This window comes from Candoia aspera, chromosome 2, assembly GCF_035149785.1.
Source record: "Candoia aspera isolate rCanAsp1 chromosome 2, rCanAsp1.hap2, whole genome shotgun sequence".
Taxonomy (NCBI): Eukaryota; Metazoa; Chordata; class Lepidosauria; order Squamata; family Boidae; genus Candoia; species Candoia aspera.
The window spans coordinates 77,259,125-77,277,044 of NC_086154.1; the positions used below are offsets into that span (position 1 = coordinate 77,259,125).

At 40.9% G+C, this 17,920-nt stretch overlaps 1 protein-coding gene across 1 annotated transcript in view; it reads right to left on the reverse strand.

Moving 5' to 3' along the window:
- TGFBI (transforming growth factor beta induced) overlaps positions 1 to 17,611 on the reverse strand; it is a 50,629-nt gene extending 33,018 nt beyond the window's left edge. The window contains exons 1-2 of the mRNA XM_063292280.1: positions 17,366 to 17,611; positions 6,386 to 6,484 (exon numbers count right to left, since the gene is read on the reverse strand). Of these exons, the coding sequence (XP_063148350.1) occupies positions 6,386 to 6,484; positions 17,366 to 17,487 (221 nt within the window). The 5' untranslated portion in view covers positions 17,488 to 17,611. The remainder of the gene's footprint in view (positions 1 to 6,385; positions 6,485 to 17,365) is intronic.
- Between the last annotated feature and the right edge of the window lie 309 nt (positions 17,612 to 17,920).

Below are 17,920 nucleotides of genomic sequence, written 5' to 3' on the forward strand. Positions count from 1 at the left end.
GAAAATGGCCTAAAGGCATTCAGTATTAAAGAATTGTATGTTTAGCTGACTTTTCTATTGTAGTCCAAGAATACCTTGTAAATAATAACATCCCATGTTTAATTATCATGGCAGTTCTTAAAGACAGGATAAGTAATGATGGTCAACTCAAAATGCTTTGTGGCAGAAGAGATTTGAACCCATATCCCCTATATCTAACTGATTTTATGGCCAAGCTCTAATCGTCACCACAGATACCAATTCTCCTTTGCAGATATTTAAAACTGCTTCTACATTAACATTTTATAATCAGATTTGCTTTTCTTCAGATGCAAACTGGGAAGGTAACCTCATGGTGGCAAATGTTTCTAATTATCCCAGTTGTATTTGTGCCAGTGATCCAGAAGCACTAGACTCAATGGGGACTTAAACAGGAGACCAGATTTATTAATCTCCAAGCACTGAAGTGAGCTTTATGTATTACATTAGAAGGAAGATCATGAAAGACTGTACTTCAGAAAAAAGCATTGCAATTTTTAGGTAAAAACAAACATAAGGTAAAGGTAAAGGTTTCCCTTGACATTAAGTCCAGTCGTGTCCGACTCTAGGGGGCGGTGCTCATCTCCGTTTCAAAGCCAAAGAGCCGGCGTTTGTCCATAGACAGTTCCATGGTCATGTGGCTGGCATGACTGAATGGAACGCCGTTACCTTCCCGCCAAAGCGGTACCTATTAATCTACTCACATTTGCATGTTTTCGAACTGCTAGGTTGGCAGGATCTGGGACTAGCAACGGGAGCTCACCCCGTCACACGGATTCGAACCGCCAACCTTCTGATCAGCAAGCTCAGCAGCTCAGCGGTTTAACCCGCAGTGCCACTGCATCCCTTAAAACAAACATACCAGATAATTAATACATTCCAATATTTTTGGTAAGGTTTCTTCCCTTTTGTTTTTAAGAGTTATTTTGCTAGAAACAAAGCAATGGAGCAGTATTAACTGAACCCTTCCAGAAATCTTTAAATCTAAAGTGCTCTACTTTTCAAAGGGTGATCTTGGATTTTCAACACTTTGCTGTGGGCCCCTCTCCAAACATTGGTAGAGCCAAGGCAAAATCAGAGATGATTTATACCTTTTCAGGAACCAAGTGAGTTAAATTCTATTTGGATCAAGCTGAAACAATTCAGCAACTGCAAATGCAGCAAGGAAGTAGAATTTAGTAGGGATTTGGAAACCAGTAAATCAAATGTCAGCAGCTCTGAAATTTCTAAAAACCTAATGCCAGTAGCTCAATAGAGCAGATGTGAGATTAGAATCGTCTCTCCATTTGACACTCTTAAAACACGAAGAGGAAAATCAGAACAATCCCAGCAGTGTGATATTCAGATCTTCTCCCAGAAAGTCCCTTGACACACTTTTGGGGGGGAGAGCCTCCCAACACTGAAGTTTCACACTACTGGCAATCTTCTATTAATAATTAATAACCTAATACTTTACTTATTTATAACATTATTTATGTGTTCCATTTTAGCTCAAAAAGACATACAGGTGGAAAAAATGGCCTATGTAAAACTCAGGTAGGAAAACCAATCTAACATTTCTGGGGCCGGAATTCCATAATCAGAATAATTCCACAATCAGGAAAGAATCTTTTCTGTGTGGTAGTAAATTCAGATGATATGGAATAATTAGCATACTTAACAAGATCATGAGGAGAGCCAGTTTGGTGTAATGGTTAAGACATCAGGCTAGAAACTGGGAGATGGTGAGTTCTAGTCCCTCCTTGGGCACAAAGCCGGCTGGGCGACCTTGGGCCAGTCACTCTCTATCAGCCCCAGGAAGAAGGCAATGGCAAACCACTTCCAAAAAGCCTTGCCAAAAAAACTGACTCAAAGGCACAAATTAAAAAAAGGGATCATAGTAACTATTGTCATAGTATCCTCAAAAATGGATCATGGCTTAACATAGGAATGAACTAGACATGCTTCCTTTGCCTTTTCTATTCTGATGGACTTTACTTCTACTTCTTCCTTCCAGATGTAGGAGAGATGTAGGAAAGTTAGATCTCCTTTGTGGGAGACATCAAGGACCTTCAAGGGATTTTCATGCAATGGCTTTTCGTTGTTGAAATCAGAGGGTGTTTGTGCTCAAAATGCAAACTTGGTCCTCTAGTAAAGATGAGCACAGGGAAGTAAAAAAAAAAAATCCATGTTTAAAATAGAACAAAGACCCAATCCCCTCTACATGTTGTTTACATGTCTTCTTATGTATGTATTCTTTTCAACACATATATTTTAATTATACATATCATGAATATAGAGCATGAAATGCTATCTTGAAAAACCTGTTTTAATCTGAGCCTGCTAGCATGTTGCAGGTTTGGACTTGCTTTAGGTAGGACTGGAAGTTCTGGATCTTACAGACATTCTGTCTTTTGATATCTTGGCATGATTATTTTTACCAATTTATAAGGGCTTTATTGTCTTTACTGAACATTGTCCATGAATGATGCAAGATTTATTTGATCTCTATGATTCATACATATGACAGAAAGACCTCAGAGTAGAGGCATTTGCAAATAGAATCATAGAATTGGGAAGAATTGTTTCGGCCACTGAATCCAACAACGTGGAGGACTACAAAATAAAGCATCCCTAATAGATGGCAGCCAAGCTCCATCTGGGAAGTGAAGATAAGCCCATCATCCTTCTGAATAATTAGTTCTGTTTAAGTACCTCCAGTTTCAGCACCCAAAACCTTTATCTGTCTGTCGTCTCTGTCTGTATGTCTAAACTTAGTATGTTGCTACCACTGAGGTCTCCCAATGGCTTACAATCATCATCATCACCATCATCAGTTAAAAAGTTTTTATGGCATTCATGGACCATCTATCCCCCACGTACCAATTCTCAATGCTTAACTGAAACTTATGACTAAAGTTGTTTTTTAAAAGAAACCCACATTTTTTTTCTTATAGGGGATCTTATGTCTATCTGGGGGATCAGCTGGTCAAGTATACATAAGTGGAAACTAAAAATCTGTTAGAGAGTAGTAATTTTGATTAACAGTTACTTAAAATTTGTAGTGGAACAATAAGTGATCCAGAAATATGTTTTTGATATGTTTGTTATTAAGTGCTTTAATAAGTGTACTAACATTATTAACTATTATGGTCCAAGTAAGGATTTTACAGATGTGCTATATAAATGCTTTAAACATATTTTTACTTTGGCTCTGGAGCATGTTGTTATGGCTGGAGATTTTGATCAAGCTTTAGAGTTATTAAATTGGACTACTACACTACCAAAATCTAATTCTTGCACATGGAAAGTATTGCAAGGTTATATACTGTATGCACTTAAATTTGGTGGATACAGTATATGGTAATTTTAACACTTTTGCAGCAAAAATATTCTTTTTTTTTTTAGTTCCACATAAGTCTTGTTCTCAAGAAGATTATTTTTTGGAATCTCATTCTTTAGTTGAATGGATTAATCATTGTAATAGAGATAATATTGCTGAATTTGATCAGGTCCCAGTAACATTACCAGTTACAAGAAACAGTCATTCCAGTTTTCCAAGATGGTATTTAAATACAGCATTACTGAAGAATCCACATTTTATAAAACAGGTATAACAAGAGGGGTTTTTTTCCTTATAAGAAGACATTCTGTGAATGTATCAGTTGTTTGGGATGCCTTTAAGACACATCTACATGCTCACGTTATCGCTTGTGCTTCATAGAAAAGGAAAAATTAAACAGTGAAGCAAGAAAATTTGGGTGGGGGTGCCACAGGGGTCAGTGCTATCTCTGCTCCTCTTTGACATCTACATGAAGGCTCTGGGTGAGATCATCCGTCACCATGGGGTGAGATATCATCAGTATGCTGACAATACTCAGTTGTATATCTCTGCCCATGATGAGTTAAGCAATGCTGCGACCACCCTTTCCCAGTGCCTGGAGGCTGTTGAGGTCTGGATGGGGAGCAACAGGTTGAAGTTGAACCCTGGCAAGATGGAATGGCTGTGGGTTCGGGGCTCTTTGGTTTCCAGAGAATTACCATATTTGTTCTTGGATGGGTTGCACTGCCCCAGACAGACCCTGTGCGTAACCTGGGGGTTCTCACGGACTCACGACTCGAAAAACAGGTGGCAGTCGAGAGCCTTTGCACAACTGTGTGTTGTGTGCCAGCTCAGCCCATTCCTGGACCAACAGGCCCTTCTCACAGTCACCCATGCCCTAGTCACCTCCCATTTGGACTACTGTAATGCGCTTTACATGGGGCTGCCCTTGAAAAGTATCCGGAAGCTTCAATTGGTTCAAAATGCAGCTCACATTGCACAAGCCTAGAATTGCCCATGTGTCACCTCTTTTGCAGAAGCTGCATTGGTTGCCGACTTGCTTCCAGGTCCAATGTAAGGTGCTGGTTATCACCTTTACAGCCCTACATGGCTTGGGGCCTGGTTATTTGCAGGACTGTCTTTCCCCAGTCACATCCACCTGGCCCACCAGAGCGGGGAGGCAGGGCATGTTGCGGGTCCCTTCAGTTAGGGAGGTAGATCTAGTGGGACCAAGGAAAAGGGCCTTTTCCATAGTGGCTCCCTCCCTTTGGAACATCATTCCCCCAGATGTAAGATTGGCCCCCTCCTTGCTCCTGTTCCAGAAGGCCCTGAAGACGTTCTGTCAACATTCCTGGGGACCCCAAGCTGCTTTGGAGCCAATCAAGAGGCTGGTATGAATGTGTTTGCTGCTGCCAGGGGGTGTTTATTGTGTTTTTAAGGTTTTTAATTCTGTAAACCGCCTAGAGTCACCGTGTGTGAGTTGGGCAGACTTATAAATCTATTTAATAAATAAATAAATAAACAGCCGTAAGTGTGAGGACCGGATGTAAGTCAGTTTTTTCAGCACTGTCGTAAGTACGAACTGTTACTAAATGAATTGTCATTAAGTGAGGACTACCTGTATCTACTTCAAAATTGTGTTCCTCACTCTCTATACTGAGCATTGGAAATCATAAGAATGTGGGTTTTTTAAACATACCCTGATACAGTATGTTCCCAATTAACCTCTTCCTACATCTCTTCTAAAGGGACGCGGTGGCGCTGCGGGTTAAACCGCTGAGCTGTCGATCGGAAGGTCGGCGGTTCGAAACCGCGCGGCGGGGTGAGCTCCCGTTGCTCGTCCCAGCTTCTGCACACCAAGCAGTTCGAAAACATGCAAATGTGAGTAGATTAATTGGTACCGCTTCGGCGGGAAGGTAACGGCGTTCCGTGAGTCATGCCGGCCACATGACCCGGAAGTGTCTATGACAACGCCGGCTCCAAGGCTTTGAAACGGAGATGAGCACCGCCCCCTAGAGTCGGACACGACTGGACTTTACGTCAAGGGAAACCTTTACCTTTACCTTACGTCTCTTCTGATCTAGAAGGAATAAATTAGGGATGGTGTCTCTACCTCTTTCCTGAGAAAGATTCTATACTTTTGGGTGCAACACCATTCATAATGCCATGGTGCTGAAGCTTGGCTATAACAGGGCATCCCCTGTGGCCAGCATCACAACCTCAAATACAGAAGGGCACAATCAAAAACTTCAGACCTTCCAAAGTCTTCAATATAATCTACACAGCTCTCCAAACACTGCCACCAAACTGTAAATGTTAATGTGATTAATGGGGCAGATTATTAAATCAATGCAGAATTATTGCAACTACACTGACTTGATTCACTTGTAATTAATTTTTCAAATAAATTTTTCATGTAAATTAAATCAAACTGAGTTTTATCCTGGCCCCACCACTTTGCCAGCCCTACTTACGTGCAACCATTACTACTACTACTTACTATTACTATTACCACTACTTACTTGCAGCCATTTTGGGAAAAAACACTTATATGCTTCTGCTTTAAGACACTGGGTCCCTTAAGACATGTTTTCCCTTTTCTAACTTCTCTGTTGATTTCATCTCATGTAGTAACGTATTTATCATCACTGATCACCAACACATAAATTACTCAGGCAAAGTTAGTCTCTGGATCTTTCATGATATTTACATTTATCTGGTTGTCTCATCCTTCAAGTTCCAGTTTTCAGTTTATGTGACTTTGGGGAGGATACACCTTTCTCAGAAGACTAACAGACTTTAGCAGAAGACTGGCAGTCAGCCAGCCTGTATGAATTCCTAATTGAGTGCAGATTGCTTCTTCCTTCCAAAAGTACACATCAAGGCAATTTTTTCAGGAAGCTTTAGGCAATGCCTGCTGGCTTTGCCAGAACAGACCTCAGACTGATTTGCAGATCTCCCTCGTGGGGCTGAAGAAGCCACGAAGAAAAACTTACTGCATTGTTCATTTGCATGCATGTTGTGCACAAAAAGAGAAACCTTCCCTTTTTCTTAAACCTTACTTACGTTGATTTTCCACATATTTTCTTCTGGTACCACATTTTGCAACTTGGCATGTATTTCTTGTTGGTTCCAAGGAGTTTCAGCACAGCACATACATTGGGACTATAAATCAAAGGAGAAATATTATTTTGAGTTTCTCCATTCATAGCCTGGCATTCTAACATGTCTTGTTAATACATCAGCAATAAACAGTGCATATGTTAAGAAAAGTATTGTTGTCATTGTTTAACTTCCAGGAGAAAGAATATATAATAACTATTGTAAACTCAACTGGGACTTGAAAGAGCTTTTTCATACTAAAGCAAAAGTGGGATTTGTCTTCCTCTGAATTAATACTAAAAGAATACCCTTTTCCCTCTGACAATCATAACAATAATTTTAAATGCTGAAAATAGAACAGTATATTTTCTACCAAGGTAGCTTGTCAGTGGAAGTCTTAACTCTGAAACAAATTAGCTCCCTAAAAATATCATAGACTTTGTGGACCACAAAATCCCATTGTTTACACTGCCTGAACATTCTTACAAACATGATTCAAGATGTCTCAAGTGTGCATGGTTGGGAAGGCTACTTCAGGTTATGAGACTTCATGGCCTGATTATAATGCATGTTTGTTTGTTTGATTGATTGATTTATATTTCAGATACATGCCTCTGGCGACTTACAACAGTTAAAAGCAATGCAAAAAACAAAATACATTATTAAAACATATAAAAAACAAAATACATTATTAAAACATATAAAAAGCATATAAAACTATGTAAAAAACCATATAACATAATCTGCAGCCAAGGTATAAAAAGCTGTCAACACTCAACACAACCACTGTACAGGCTCAACTGTACACCCAGATCCCCAAGTCTGGTGGCAATGCCACGTCTTTAAGGCCTTATGAAAGTCCAGAAGGGTTGGGGTCAATCTGACCACCGGGGGGATGAAGTTCCAAAGGGGGGTGTCACAACAGAAAATGCTCTCTTCCTTGGCCCTGCCAGTTGACACTTCCTAACAGAGAGGACCTGGAGCATGTCTCTCTTGCTGGACCTAATATGGTGTCAAACTCCTTACCCATACTTTTTCATACATACTATAGTGACGTAACAACACATTGCATACTGATATGCTACTCGTCCAATACATCCTTCAAATGTTTCCTGTATAAAAAAATGAATTCATATGGGATTTCCATGTGAGGTCACAAGCTTGGTACACCATGATAGCACCAGGAGGAAACAATATATTAAGAGGTGGTCTAGAAGGAACAAAGGAGATTTCAAGATGGTTATGAGCTGTGGTCAACAACCTCTACGTCTGAAAGAAAAGCAATAATATATTTCTCACTGTCTCTTTCAGCTTACACATAAGAACAGTTGATAGTAGGACAGATGGACAAGGAGAAAAATATAGAAAAGAAGTGAATTTCAATGGCTTGGAAAGCCACCTATCAATTATCTTCCAACTCCAATATTATCTTCTCATCTAGTTCTGCCATTAAACAATGAAAATGAACCCATAAGGAACTCAACTAACTTAATATGTAATAATAATAATAGTAATAATAATAATACAGTAATAACAATGACAATAGCAATAACAATAACAATACACTTAGAGTATACTTCTACTTTTTTAATGTTTGGGTTCAGGACCAAGTTGTCTGGTGGGATGCTTGTCCTTCTTAGTCACCTCTGGCACTATTTAATATAGACATTTTTTAATGATGTAGCACAGTTCTCTTCAACCAGTGCCATTGGTATCTGATTAATATAATTCCAACCACAGACTAGCAAGTTAGATTGAGAATGGTAGTCTAAAGTTTTCACAAAGAACAGGATCTTGATGGGTAGGGGATGATGGCAATGCAACAGCCATGCCCTTAGTGTAGGTCTTTGTCACCCAATGGATGCCAGGAGGCTGATGATACACCATACCTATATATTTCAGATGCTCATACATTCCATGACACAATGAAACAGTACAATGGGGATGTAAATCAAATGCTGCTGGAAATGTACAGTATCTCTTGTGATCTCCAAAAGAAGATTAAATGATGGTATGGACACTCCTGAGAGTTGGATTTGGAAGTGGGACTCCCCAATTAAATAATCCCTTAGCAAAAAGGCTCTTTCATTAGCCTTGGGCAATCATTATCTCCCAATATGCTGTCCATCAGAAGGTAAGGTTGAGGAAAGACAAAAGGCTACCCTCAACCTCTTTAAAAACAACAGGAAATTAAGAGTATCCAGCAACATGCCCATGAACTAGCCTGTGCAACTGAAGTTCCAGTTACTAATATCAGGCCTCCTGTCATTATATTAAAACACTAGTAGACATCCCACTATCCTGTGGCAGTCAATCTGAGTTAGCTAAATACCACAGGAACTGGCATATTCATTTCTTAAGAATCTGATCCTGTATTTAGCTGGAAATGCTACTGAGACTGAAGTGAGCTTTTGTGTCTCACCATGGGGTTAGAATGGCTTTTGTAAGCTAAATGAGAAAAAAAAATAGCGTAGAGTCCATTTGCAAATAGATAATATCCGAATGGTGAAGCAACAAAATTGTTGGCCAGCCTTCCACAATCTAATACGCTCTGGGAGTGTTGGAGTATAATTCACATCATCTCAATACATCCCTTGTTTGGAAGAGTGGGAGTTACAATCCAGCAACTCTGTCTACAGTTCAGTAGATAAAAATCTCAGTACAATTCTTAAAAAGATAAACAGGCCATTGAAAGGATTAACAGAGTCCCCCTCTTAGGGGGAGATGGGCAGTGACAAAAATGTGAATAATAAATAAATAAAAACATAATTTGCTTCCATTAGATTCAAAGCCCTCAGAAGCCTTTTATCTTTGGCATGTATCAGCTTGATTTGATTCACCTCTGAGTTTAATATGCATGTGAGTTCCACTTAATGCTTTCTGCTTCATTTGATTCACCAGAACACACATTTTAGAGGAAAAATGAAACCAGGGGTTCATTCATACTCATCCAGCTGTACTGTTAGATGGAATGGCTGTTTCAAAACAGCTGATTCTGGGTGGCAAGAAAGAGCAGCCAACTGTTATTTGTGTTGTATTGTTACACTGACCAGTTGCTTTGAGACTTTGCGCCTCAGGTGCCAAAATAATTTAACCGACCTCAAGATATCTGGAGTTCACTTACTGTACTGTTATGCCACAGGGAACAAAAATATCTTCGGTCAGCCTTAACTGCAAGCCAAATAGCACAGATACACATGTATAGTTTGACAAAATCTGGACCTTTGTTTTGTTTGATTTCATTTTCTCCATACCATTAAGCAAAGGGTTGATATACATTACTTTAATTAATGTATACATTTAATAAACTCCAAGTCTTCAAACTCTGTCTCAGAATAGCACCTCTGAATGAGGTATTTCATCTTCTGTCATGTTGTTTCAAGGTCACAACAGTCTATTTGCTTGTTTTAATTAATTTGACTTAAAACAGACCATAAAGACAGGGTTGCAGTCAGAACGTCAATAGCAGGTTTAAGAGTTTTGGGGGAATATCCAATGCCTTTTCTAGGAGGCATTCTTTGAGTACAGAAATACAGCTGGTATGTTAATATCTGCAACTTTTTCCTTTGCCATTTGCTCAAATAGCTATTAATTCTTTTTAGTAAGATAAGAGAATGTACAGCTAAGAAAGGAAATTGAAATGTAAGCACAGAATAAATCTAATAGCAGTAAATAAGATTAAAGGAAAATTAAAAGACTATACTTTCACAAATGGAATCACTGAATGACAGAAGCATTTGCAGAGAAAGAATATATTCAGGAACCAACTGTAATAGAAAGTGAGGTACAACAAGCAATAGACCTATTGTCAAACAAGAAAGTAACAAAAGCAGATGAAGTACCCACTGAACAGTTTCAAGATGCAGAAAAAACACTTAAAGTATCAAGAGCTCTTTGTCAGCAAATATGGCACCAGACCATGCAGCCTAGGGACTGGAAAAGATCAGTTTATATGCCTCTGTTGAAGTATATGCACCAATTACTGAATTATTGCACTGATTCCTCACACAAGCAAAATTATGTTTAAGATCTTACAAAAAAGAATAGAGTCAAATATGAGAGACAAATGCCAAATGAACAGGCAGCTTTCTAGAAAAGGACCAGGTAATTAATATAAAATGGATTATGGAGAGAGCAAGAGAACACTAGAAGGAGATTTCTGTTGTTTCATTGACTTGATTGCATAAATCATACCAGAATGGGAAATATATTAAGAATTAGATGACTGTAGATAATTAACCTTTTGAGAGATTAATCTTAGTCTGATTAATTGAGAGATTAATCTTAATCTGATTAATCTTCTGAGGGATTTTACGGTGAAAAAGAAGTTACCATAAGCACTGAATCTGGAGAAACAGAGTTGTTCAGAATATAGAAGGGAATGAGATAATGATGTCCCAATATCTGTTTAACTTGTACAACAAATATAATGATGGCAGGATTGGAAGATATGACAGCTGGAAACTGAGGCACTAAGAATTTAGAGAATATCATGAAAGATAAGATCATTTCACCAACAAGAAAGACCAGAATGTAAATGTATGACCTTTGCAGTAGTAATGTACAACTGTGAAAGCTGGACATGGAGGGGAAAAAAGAAGATAAACAGCTTCAAATTATCAGATTTGGAAATAGTCACTAAGAGAACCATGGACTACAAGATGAACCAATCAGTCCTGGACCAAATTAAGGATGACTTTTTCCCTAGAGTTGATCAATAAGCAGAAACTCACATATTTTGAGCAGATGATACAGGCATATAAATGGACTAAAATGACTATGTCAAGATTGAGAGGAGTAGAAAGGAAAGGCAATAGAAAGGATGGATGAATAAAAAGGATTCCTGAAATATTCTTGGAAGAACTACAAGCTTTTACAAAAGCCTGTCAAAATTGTTGATATAGTCACCACAAGACAAACTCAACTGGATGGAATATTCCTAACTATTAAGTTCTACATTCCACCTATATACTAACATTATCTTGAATGACTGAGAATCATTTAATACCATGTGGCCAATTATCCAGTGACAGGAAGCAATTCATTCTGAAATAGGAAACTTGGCAAAACTGATGATAAAGATGACAGTGAGGATTACGTGTACACATACATATGTATACATATATCATGTTTGTGTGAAATATCTGGTCTGACAAGCGAGTAACTGTTTGAGTTGAAGAAAGGCTACTGAACTTTGAAATCCCATTGAAAGGGAACATCCTTCTGGGAAAGCCAAGTCTGTGGTTTGGCCAGACTTGCAAAGTTGGATATGAATTTGGAAGAATAATTGGAAAAACCAAAGAAATGCTATACAGTTCTGATAGTGCAGAAATATACAATTTAGACAAAATGGATTAGCTGGATCCATCTGACTTCCTGCAAAGGAATACAGTGGCCCAAATAGTCAAATACTGGCATGTCAAACAGCATATTGTCTAGCTTAACATAGAGGCTATTGTCACATAGGCATTGAAGACCTGCTCAGACTTTATTGTTATAGAGGGCAGAATCCTTGGAGTAAATCTGCAAATATTTGTGACAAAGGTCCAACCTAGCGAATACTTTTCCCTTCTGCAATGTTCTGAGAGTTTAGAAATGGAGGTAATAGGGTAGTGATGCTTAATGCTTAGGGACTACTCATAGCCATCCTTCTTCACAGAAATGGTGGGTGACATTGGCAAGGGGGAAAGATAGGCAGATAAAGCCTTTACAGAATCATCAATAAATTTCTTTAGACATAGTACAAATATTTGGAAAGTAAGGCAAGAGAATTTACTCCTTGCAAAATGGCAGTTGATGTGGATCTGAGGTCTTACAGACTGTGAGATTTTCATCTCAAGGAAGCTTCCATCTCAGAGACTCAAAAGTGATTATCATCATAATCTCAATGAATATGAGGATTGTGAAACTATAGCCAGGAAATGGACTGGAAAATGTAAGGGGAAAGCAATATAAAATGCAAGAACTCCTGATTATTACCAGAGGTTAATTGTAGAGGTTCACTACATTCCATGATGGGACCAGAATGTAGAAGTTGGCCATTGGCAGTTTCAACCATAGTGCCAATATGCATATTCCTGCTGTAAATACCCTATCTCAAAATCAGCAACTTTCAGGCCACACAGGAATTTCACATGGGCAATATAAGCACTGTGTCTTGAAACCTTCCCAATCTAACTATCTTAAACAGTTGATTTTGTCCACAATAAAAGGTATCATTTGATTCGGTCATGCATGAGTTTTGAGGTCAGGGCCAGAAAGGGGGAATGGCATTAATTTGAGACCTTATCTGTGGCCAGAGTAACTGTTTCTGAAGGGGCAAGGTTTGACTGTCTATGGCTTAAGCAGGGCCATAGAGAAAAGCTAGGGGCCCTGCTGGTGTAACAACCTCACACATCAAGGTCCCTCCCTGGGCTACTAGACCTGGTTACTGGGCTAGTGGTGGAGACCCCCCCCCATTTACTGGTGTTGGGGGACTTCAATCTTCATGCAGCTGACACTGTGTAATGATTGCCTATTCAAAATCACTATCAGACCCACACAAGGCTTTCATGGATATCTGATTTAATAATGAATAGTATGCAGGATCACAAGCAAGCTGAGAATAGTGAAAGCACGGGATGTCTCCCAATAAAACCCCAAGCAACTCCCAGTCCCTCCCCCCAAAGTCAGCACAATTTCATGCCCACAGATGCCCCTAATGGTTCCTGCCGCTCTGCAGGAAACGTCCTTGACAAGGCGAGATAACCCAAACATGCATTCCTCATTCTTCACTCCTCGCATTGCAGCCTGGTACAAGGAACAGGAGCAGCCCCCTCCCATACAGCAACTCGTGTCAGTACCATGGCATGGGAACCCGTTATGATGTTTTCCAGGAACATTGGAACAGGAACCATGACACACTGGGTCTAGTCAAGGTCAGGAGTTTAGCTTCCAGGCAACCATGGGTTGTCTCATGGGTAGACTTATAACTCTCAGTCTCCTGGTTTCTAGCCCATTGCCTTAACCACTAGACCAAACTGGCTAGACCTTGCCTTTGCTATGGAACAGTTGTTACGTGATCTGGATGTGGAGAGTATTATCATCACCCCTTTGCCATAGTCATATCATTTCCTAGTCCAAATACAATTGACAGCTATCTATGACCTCTGTAGGGCTGGACCTATTTGAATGGTCTGCCCCAGTTATCTTATGGATTTGGGGGGCACTTCTCCAACAATCTGGTGGGTGAATTTACTGAGGACCTGGTTTGCTGCTTGCAGTGTGAGGCAACCGGGGCCCTTGATAAAAATCACCCATGAGCGGCCTCTTTCTATTGACTGATCCCAGGTAGCTCTTTGGTTGACCATGGGCAGGAGACGATGTAGCAGAAATAACACCTAGAGCATTGATAGCAAAAGACAAAAAGTGAATAGGCCCAAGCATGGATACATGCCTGTGTCTGGGTCTACTCCATGGCAATAAGAGAGGCAAAGTACTTTAACTTCTTTCTTACTATGTCAGCAGGTTGAACCTAACAGCAGTGTTTAGGTTGGTTAACTTCCCACTCAGGAAGAACCAGCATCAAGAGCTCTGCCTGGCTGCTTGATCAGTGAATTCAACATTTTGCTGGTGAAGAGAGGGGGTCCCAGACTCAAGTGAGGTGAGGGGGTCCAAGGTCCTTGAAATGCCCTCCCCACATGGAAATTAGGTTAGCTCCCAGTTTAACTACTTTCTGGAAGTAGCTTAAAATGGAGATCTTCTGGAAGGCATTTGGGCTGCAATCTTGGTTGAGGTTATAGGTTCTTGCTTGTTGGGTTGTTCATGTTTTCCATATGCACATGATGTTATGCTCTAATTTTTTTAATCTGACCATGGCCATTTTAATCGTACTGTATATCTGTGAACCATGAAGAGCCCTTGGGCATTGTGGCAGGGTATAAATATAATAAATAAATAAATGTGCATGCCTGTTGGACAGGAGTTGTATTGGGTGGAGGAAAGAGCCTTAGTTTTGCAAACAAAACTAACAAAGCTTTCATCTCCCTAACGGCATTTCACTTCTTTCTACCACAAGCCAACAGATCTAGCACTTGTTTCACAAGCCAGCCCTGTGGAGATCACTGTTACCTTATTTTCCATGTTTTTCCCATTGCTAAAATAACGGTAAGGGAGGCAATTAAGCACATTTGAACCACAAAAGTGTTTGTCTTTTGATTTAAGGATTCCTGTGTCCTCTCCAAAAGGCCAAGGCCAAGGCTCTCTTTTCTGAGATTGCTGCTTCTCTTTTCTGCTCTTGTTTCTGTCTTTTGGAGCAGACTGAAACTTTAACAGGAAGAAGCAAAGTAGAAAACCTGATTTCTTTTCTTGTGGGGGAAAAGGCAGGTGAGACACTTCCTGTTGAATGGAGGGCTTCTCAGCAGCACAGGCAAACTACAATTCCTTTAAAGCTTTCTCAAGACTTCGTTTTAAACATTGACTTTCTCACTGTGCTTGTAGAATTAGAGAAGTGCCAGTTATTGCAGGAGAAATTAATATACTCTGTGGCTAATGGAAAAAGATTGAGCCAAGTCACCTTTGACATTGGCATTCAATGCGGTAATCTGTGGGGAAAGTATAAACAAGGACTTTCCATTTTGTATTGCTGGAAGATGAGCTCCAGCCACCAGCCACCTCCATGAAGTCCTTTCACACCTTTGTGCAAATGTCCTAACACTTTGTGAGACCATACATCCTCCTCCTGTTCACCGGACTAGTGCTTCCTCCAGCTAGTCAATGGGAGGGCACAAAAATTGGTCGCCCGTTAGAACTGCACCTTTATTCATTCTTTGCAATGCTTGATTTTTGCAACGATAAATAGAACAGGGGAGGAGTCCCAACTGGTGGGGGGAAAGACTGGGAAAGCAAAGCACACCATTAGTCTGACTGGGGAAGAAGGAACAATGGCGGTAGGGCATTATAGGAAGGAAAAAGAAATAAAAATCCTGGCATTTGGAAAGAAGTGGCAAGTATGCAAGGGTAACACCAATAGGAAATACCCATCTCACAGTTCCAGAGGATACACTGGCAGCATCGTCTCTGGAGCAGAAGCCAAGGGAGTAGTTATTTGGCTCCATTCCCCAAGATCTGTCCATGCCCCCTGGCATCATAATTGCACACAGAAGGGACACAATTCTCCCTCTGCATCTTCCAGATACGAGCCCTTGAGGCATGCTAGATTCACAGTTACCACCATCTACAGTCAATATGTCTAAATTATATGAATTGTAATCAAATAGTTCTGAAGAACATCAGGCAATTCTCTATTTACAGTAGAGATGAGGGCTTAATAAAGCAAGGTAGCAACTGGAAATCAGACTGCAAATGCATGCATGTTGTACAGTACAAACACAATCACTGTTCTTAGTGGGGTCAACTTGTAGAGGGATGCATGAGGCTGCAGCAGATAGGAGACAGACTTGCATTAGCAGTTCATTACTGCAAATCAATAACTGGACACTGCCGTCTTTCTACCACTTTTTGGCAGGATCTGTCAAACAAGTTCAAATAGCAAATCTTTCCCCATCCCTACACCAATTGTTAAATTACAGAAGCGCGCACCCCAGAAGAAAAGACCCTTGGGCAAAATAGCGCTTTGTTCACAACTCAAACAGGTTTTGACACTAGACCATCACATTGGGTGATCTACGTTGGGTATCTGGCAGTGATTTCTCCTTACTAAACCATTTTGAATGTTTGAACTGGGAAGAAAAATAAAAGTAATTTAGAAAACATCAACTTTATTCTTATCTATCCATATGTATGCTTTAGGAGTTGAGTGAAGAGTTACTTTTCTAAGGCCAAAACCATGATGTTTGTGACATCCTTTATACTAAGAGCTGTATTTTCAACATAAACCAAAGATAGGCTACCTGCTACTCTTTAGAACTTTGAATTACAATTTCCATAATCCTTTGCCACTGACCCACAATGTTCAAAAGTATCTGAAGGACTCCAAGTTGACCAGGATGTCTGTCCCTGACATAAGCTTTTGTAATTCACAGTGCATAGATTTGAACAAAGATCCATTCATCACATCTGGGGAACACAAAACTAGTGCTGAATTCTGGGAAAAGTTTTAAAAAGTGTCAAGAAAAGAAAAAGTCCTAGAATCATTGTGCTAAGCAACTCTTGGTACAAGACAAATGTTGGTTAAAAGTCTGACTGGTTGTGTTACTTAGAACACAAGATACATTCTTTTTTAAAAAAAAGATCACAGGCCCAAGACAGTGAGACTGTCCAGGGTTAACAACAGGGACAGCATTTATTTTCCTACTGTAAGTGCCATGTCTCAAAACCAGCAAACTTTCAAGCCACACTAGACTTTCATCTGGCACTTTGATTTGAAAACTTTCCATTCTAGCCCCCTTGGTTCAATAAAGGGTATCATTTGAGTGACTTTTGTGCATGTCTATTGGGGAGGGACAGTATTTGGCAGAGGAAAGAGTCTTGGGTTTTTGTGCAAGTGTTCACCTCCCCAGTGGCATTTGACTTCTCTGCACCATGAGCCAAACGATCTATCACTTGTTTAACAGCCCTATCACCCACTTCCCAGCTTTTCCCTTATTGCCAAAAAAGACAGGAAAGTAGTTGAGCACTTTTGAACTACTGAAGGGTTTGGCTGCTTGAATTCGAACAAGGCGATTGGTGCTGCCCCGTTCCCCAGAAATTGATCCTCTAGGAAATCAATGGCAGCTAAACTTGGAAAACCACGCCTATCCCTCTGGCTCCCACAGATACGCGCTCTGGCTCCTGACCACCCCGTCCGTCCCATCCATTCCAAGGGAGCCGTGCTGAGTGTCTTTCCAAGCGCCCCCCCCCCCCCGCAAAAAAAAAAGCAAGAGGCATCGGGCAGTGGGCTAAACGGCTCGCCCACCGCCAGAGCCCTCGCTGTCCCTTCGCTCTCTCCCTGCTCGGTAGCCTTACCCTTGGTGCCTGCCCCGGATTCGGCTGTGTTGCAAGATCTGCTGGTAAGGGGTTCGGATGGCCGCCCAGGCGTTGGTGACCCACAGAGCCAGAGCCAAAGAGAAAAGCAGCCCGGGGCGCATCGCGAAGGATGGGTGGGAGGGTGGCTGGATGAGCGATACGAAGTGGCGCGAGCGGCGACTGAGTCCGCAGTGCCAGGCGAGCAACGGGCAGCCCCGGACACGGAACAGTGCGCTCTAAGAAAGTGGAGCGCCGCCGTTAAATAAGGGCGTGAGCGAGGAGGCTGGACGGGAGCGGGGACAGGCCCCGTTGGGGCGGGGTGGGGCGGAGTCGCACTTTCCGACCGGGCTGTGAGCAACCTTGCCCCAAGGAGAAGCGAGCACGAAGAGGGAGACGGAGAAAGCAGGAAGTGCGGTCACCTGGAGCTCTCAGGGAGCTGAAACTGAACAGGGACTTGTGAAAGTAGGACAGGAAGACGGGGGGTGGGGGGTCCATACTTGGATCCCGTCCGCTTTCTACGACTTATCTGGCAGGAGAGTTGATCTGTCAGGCAAG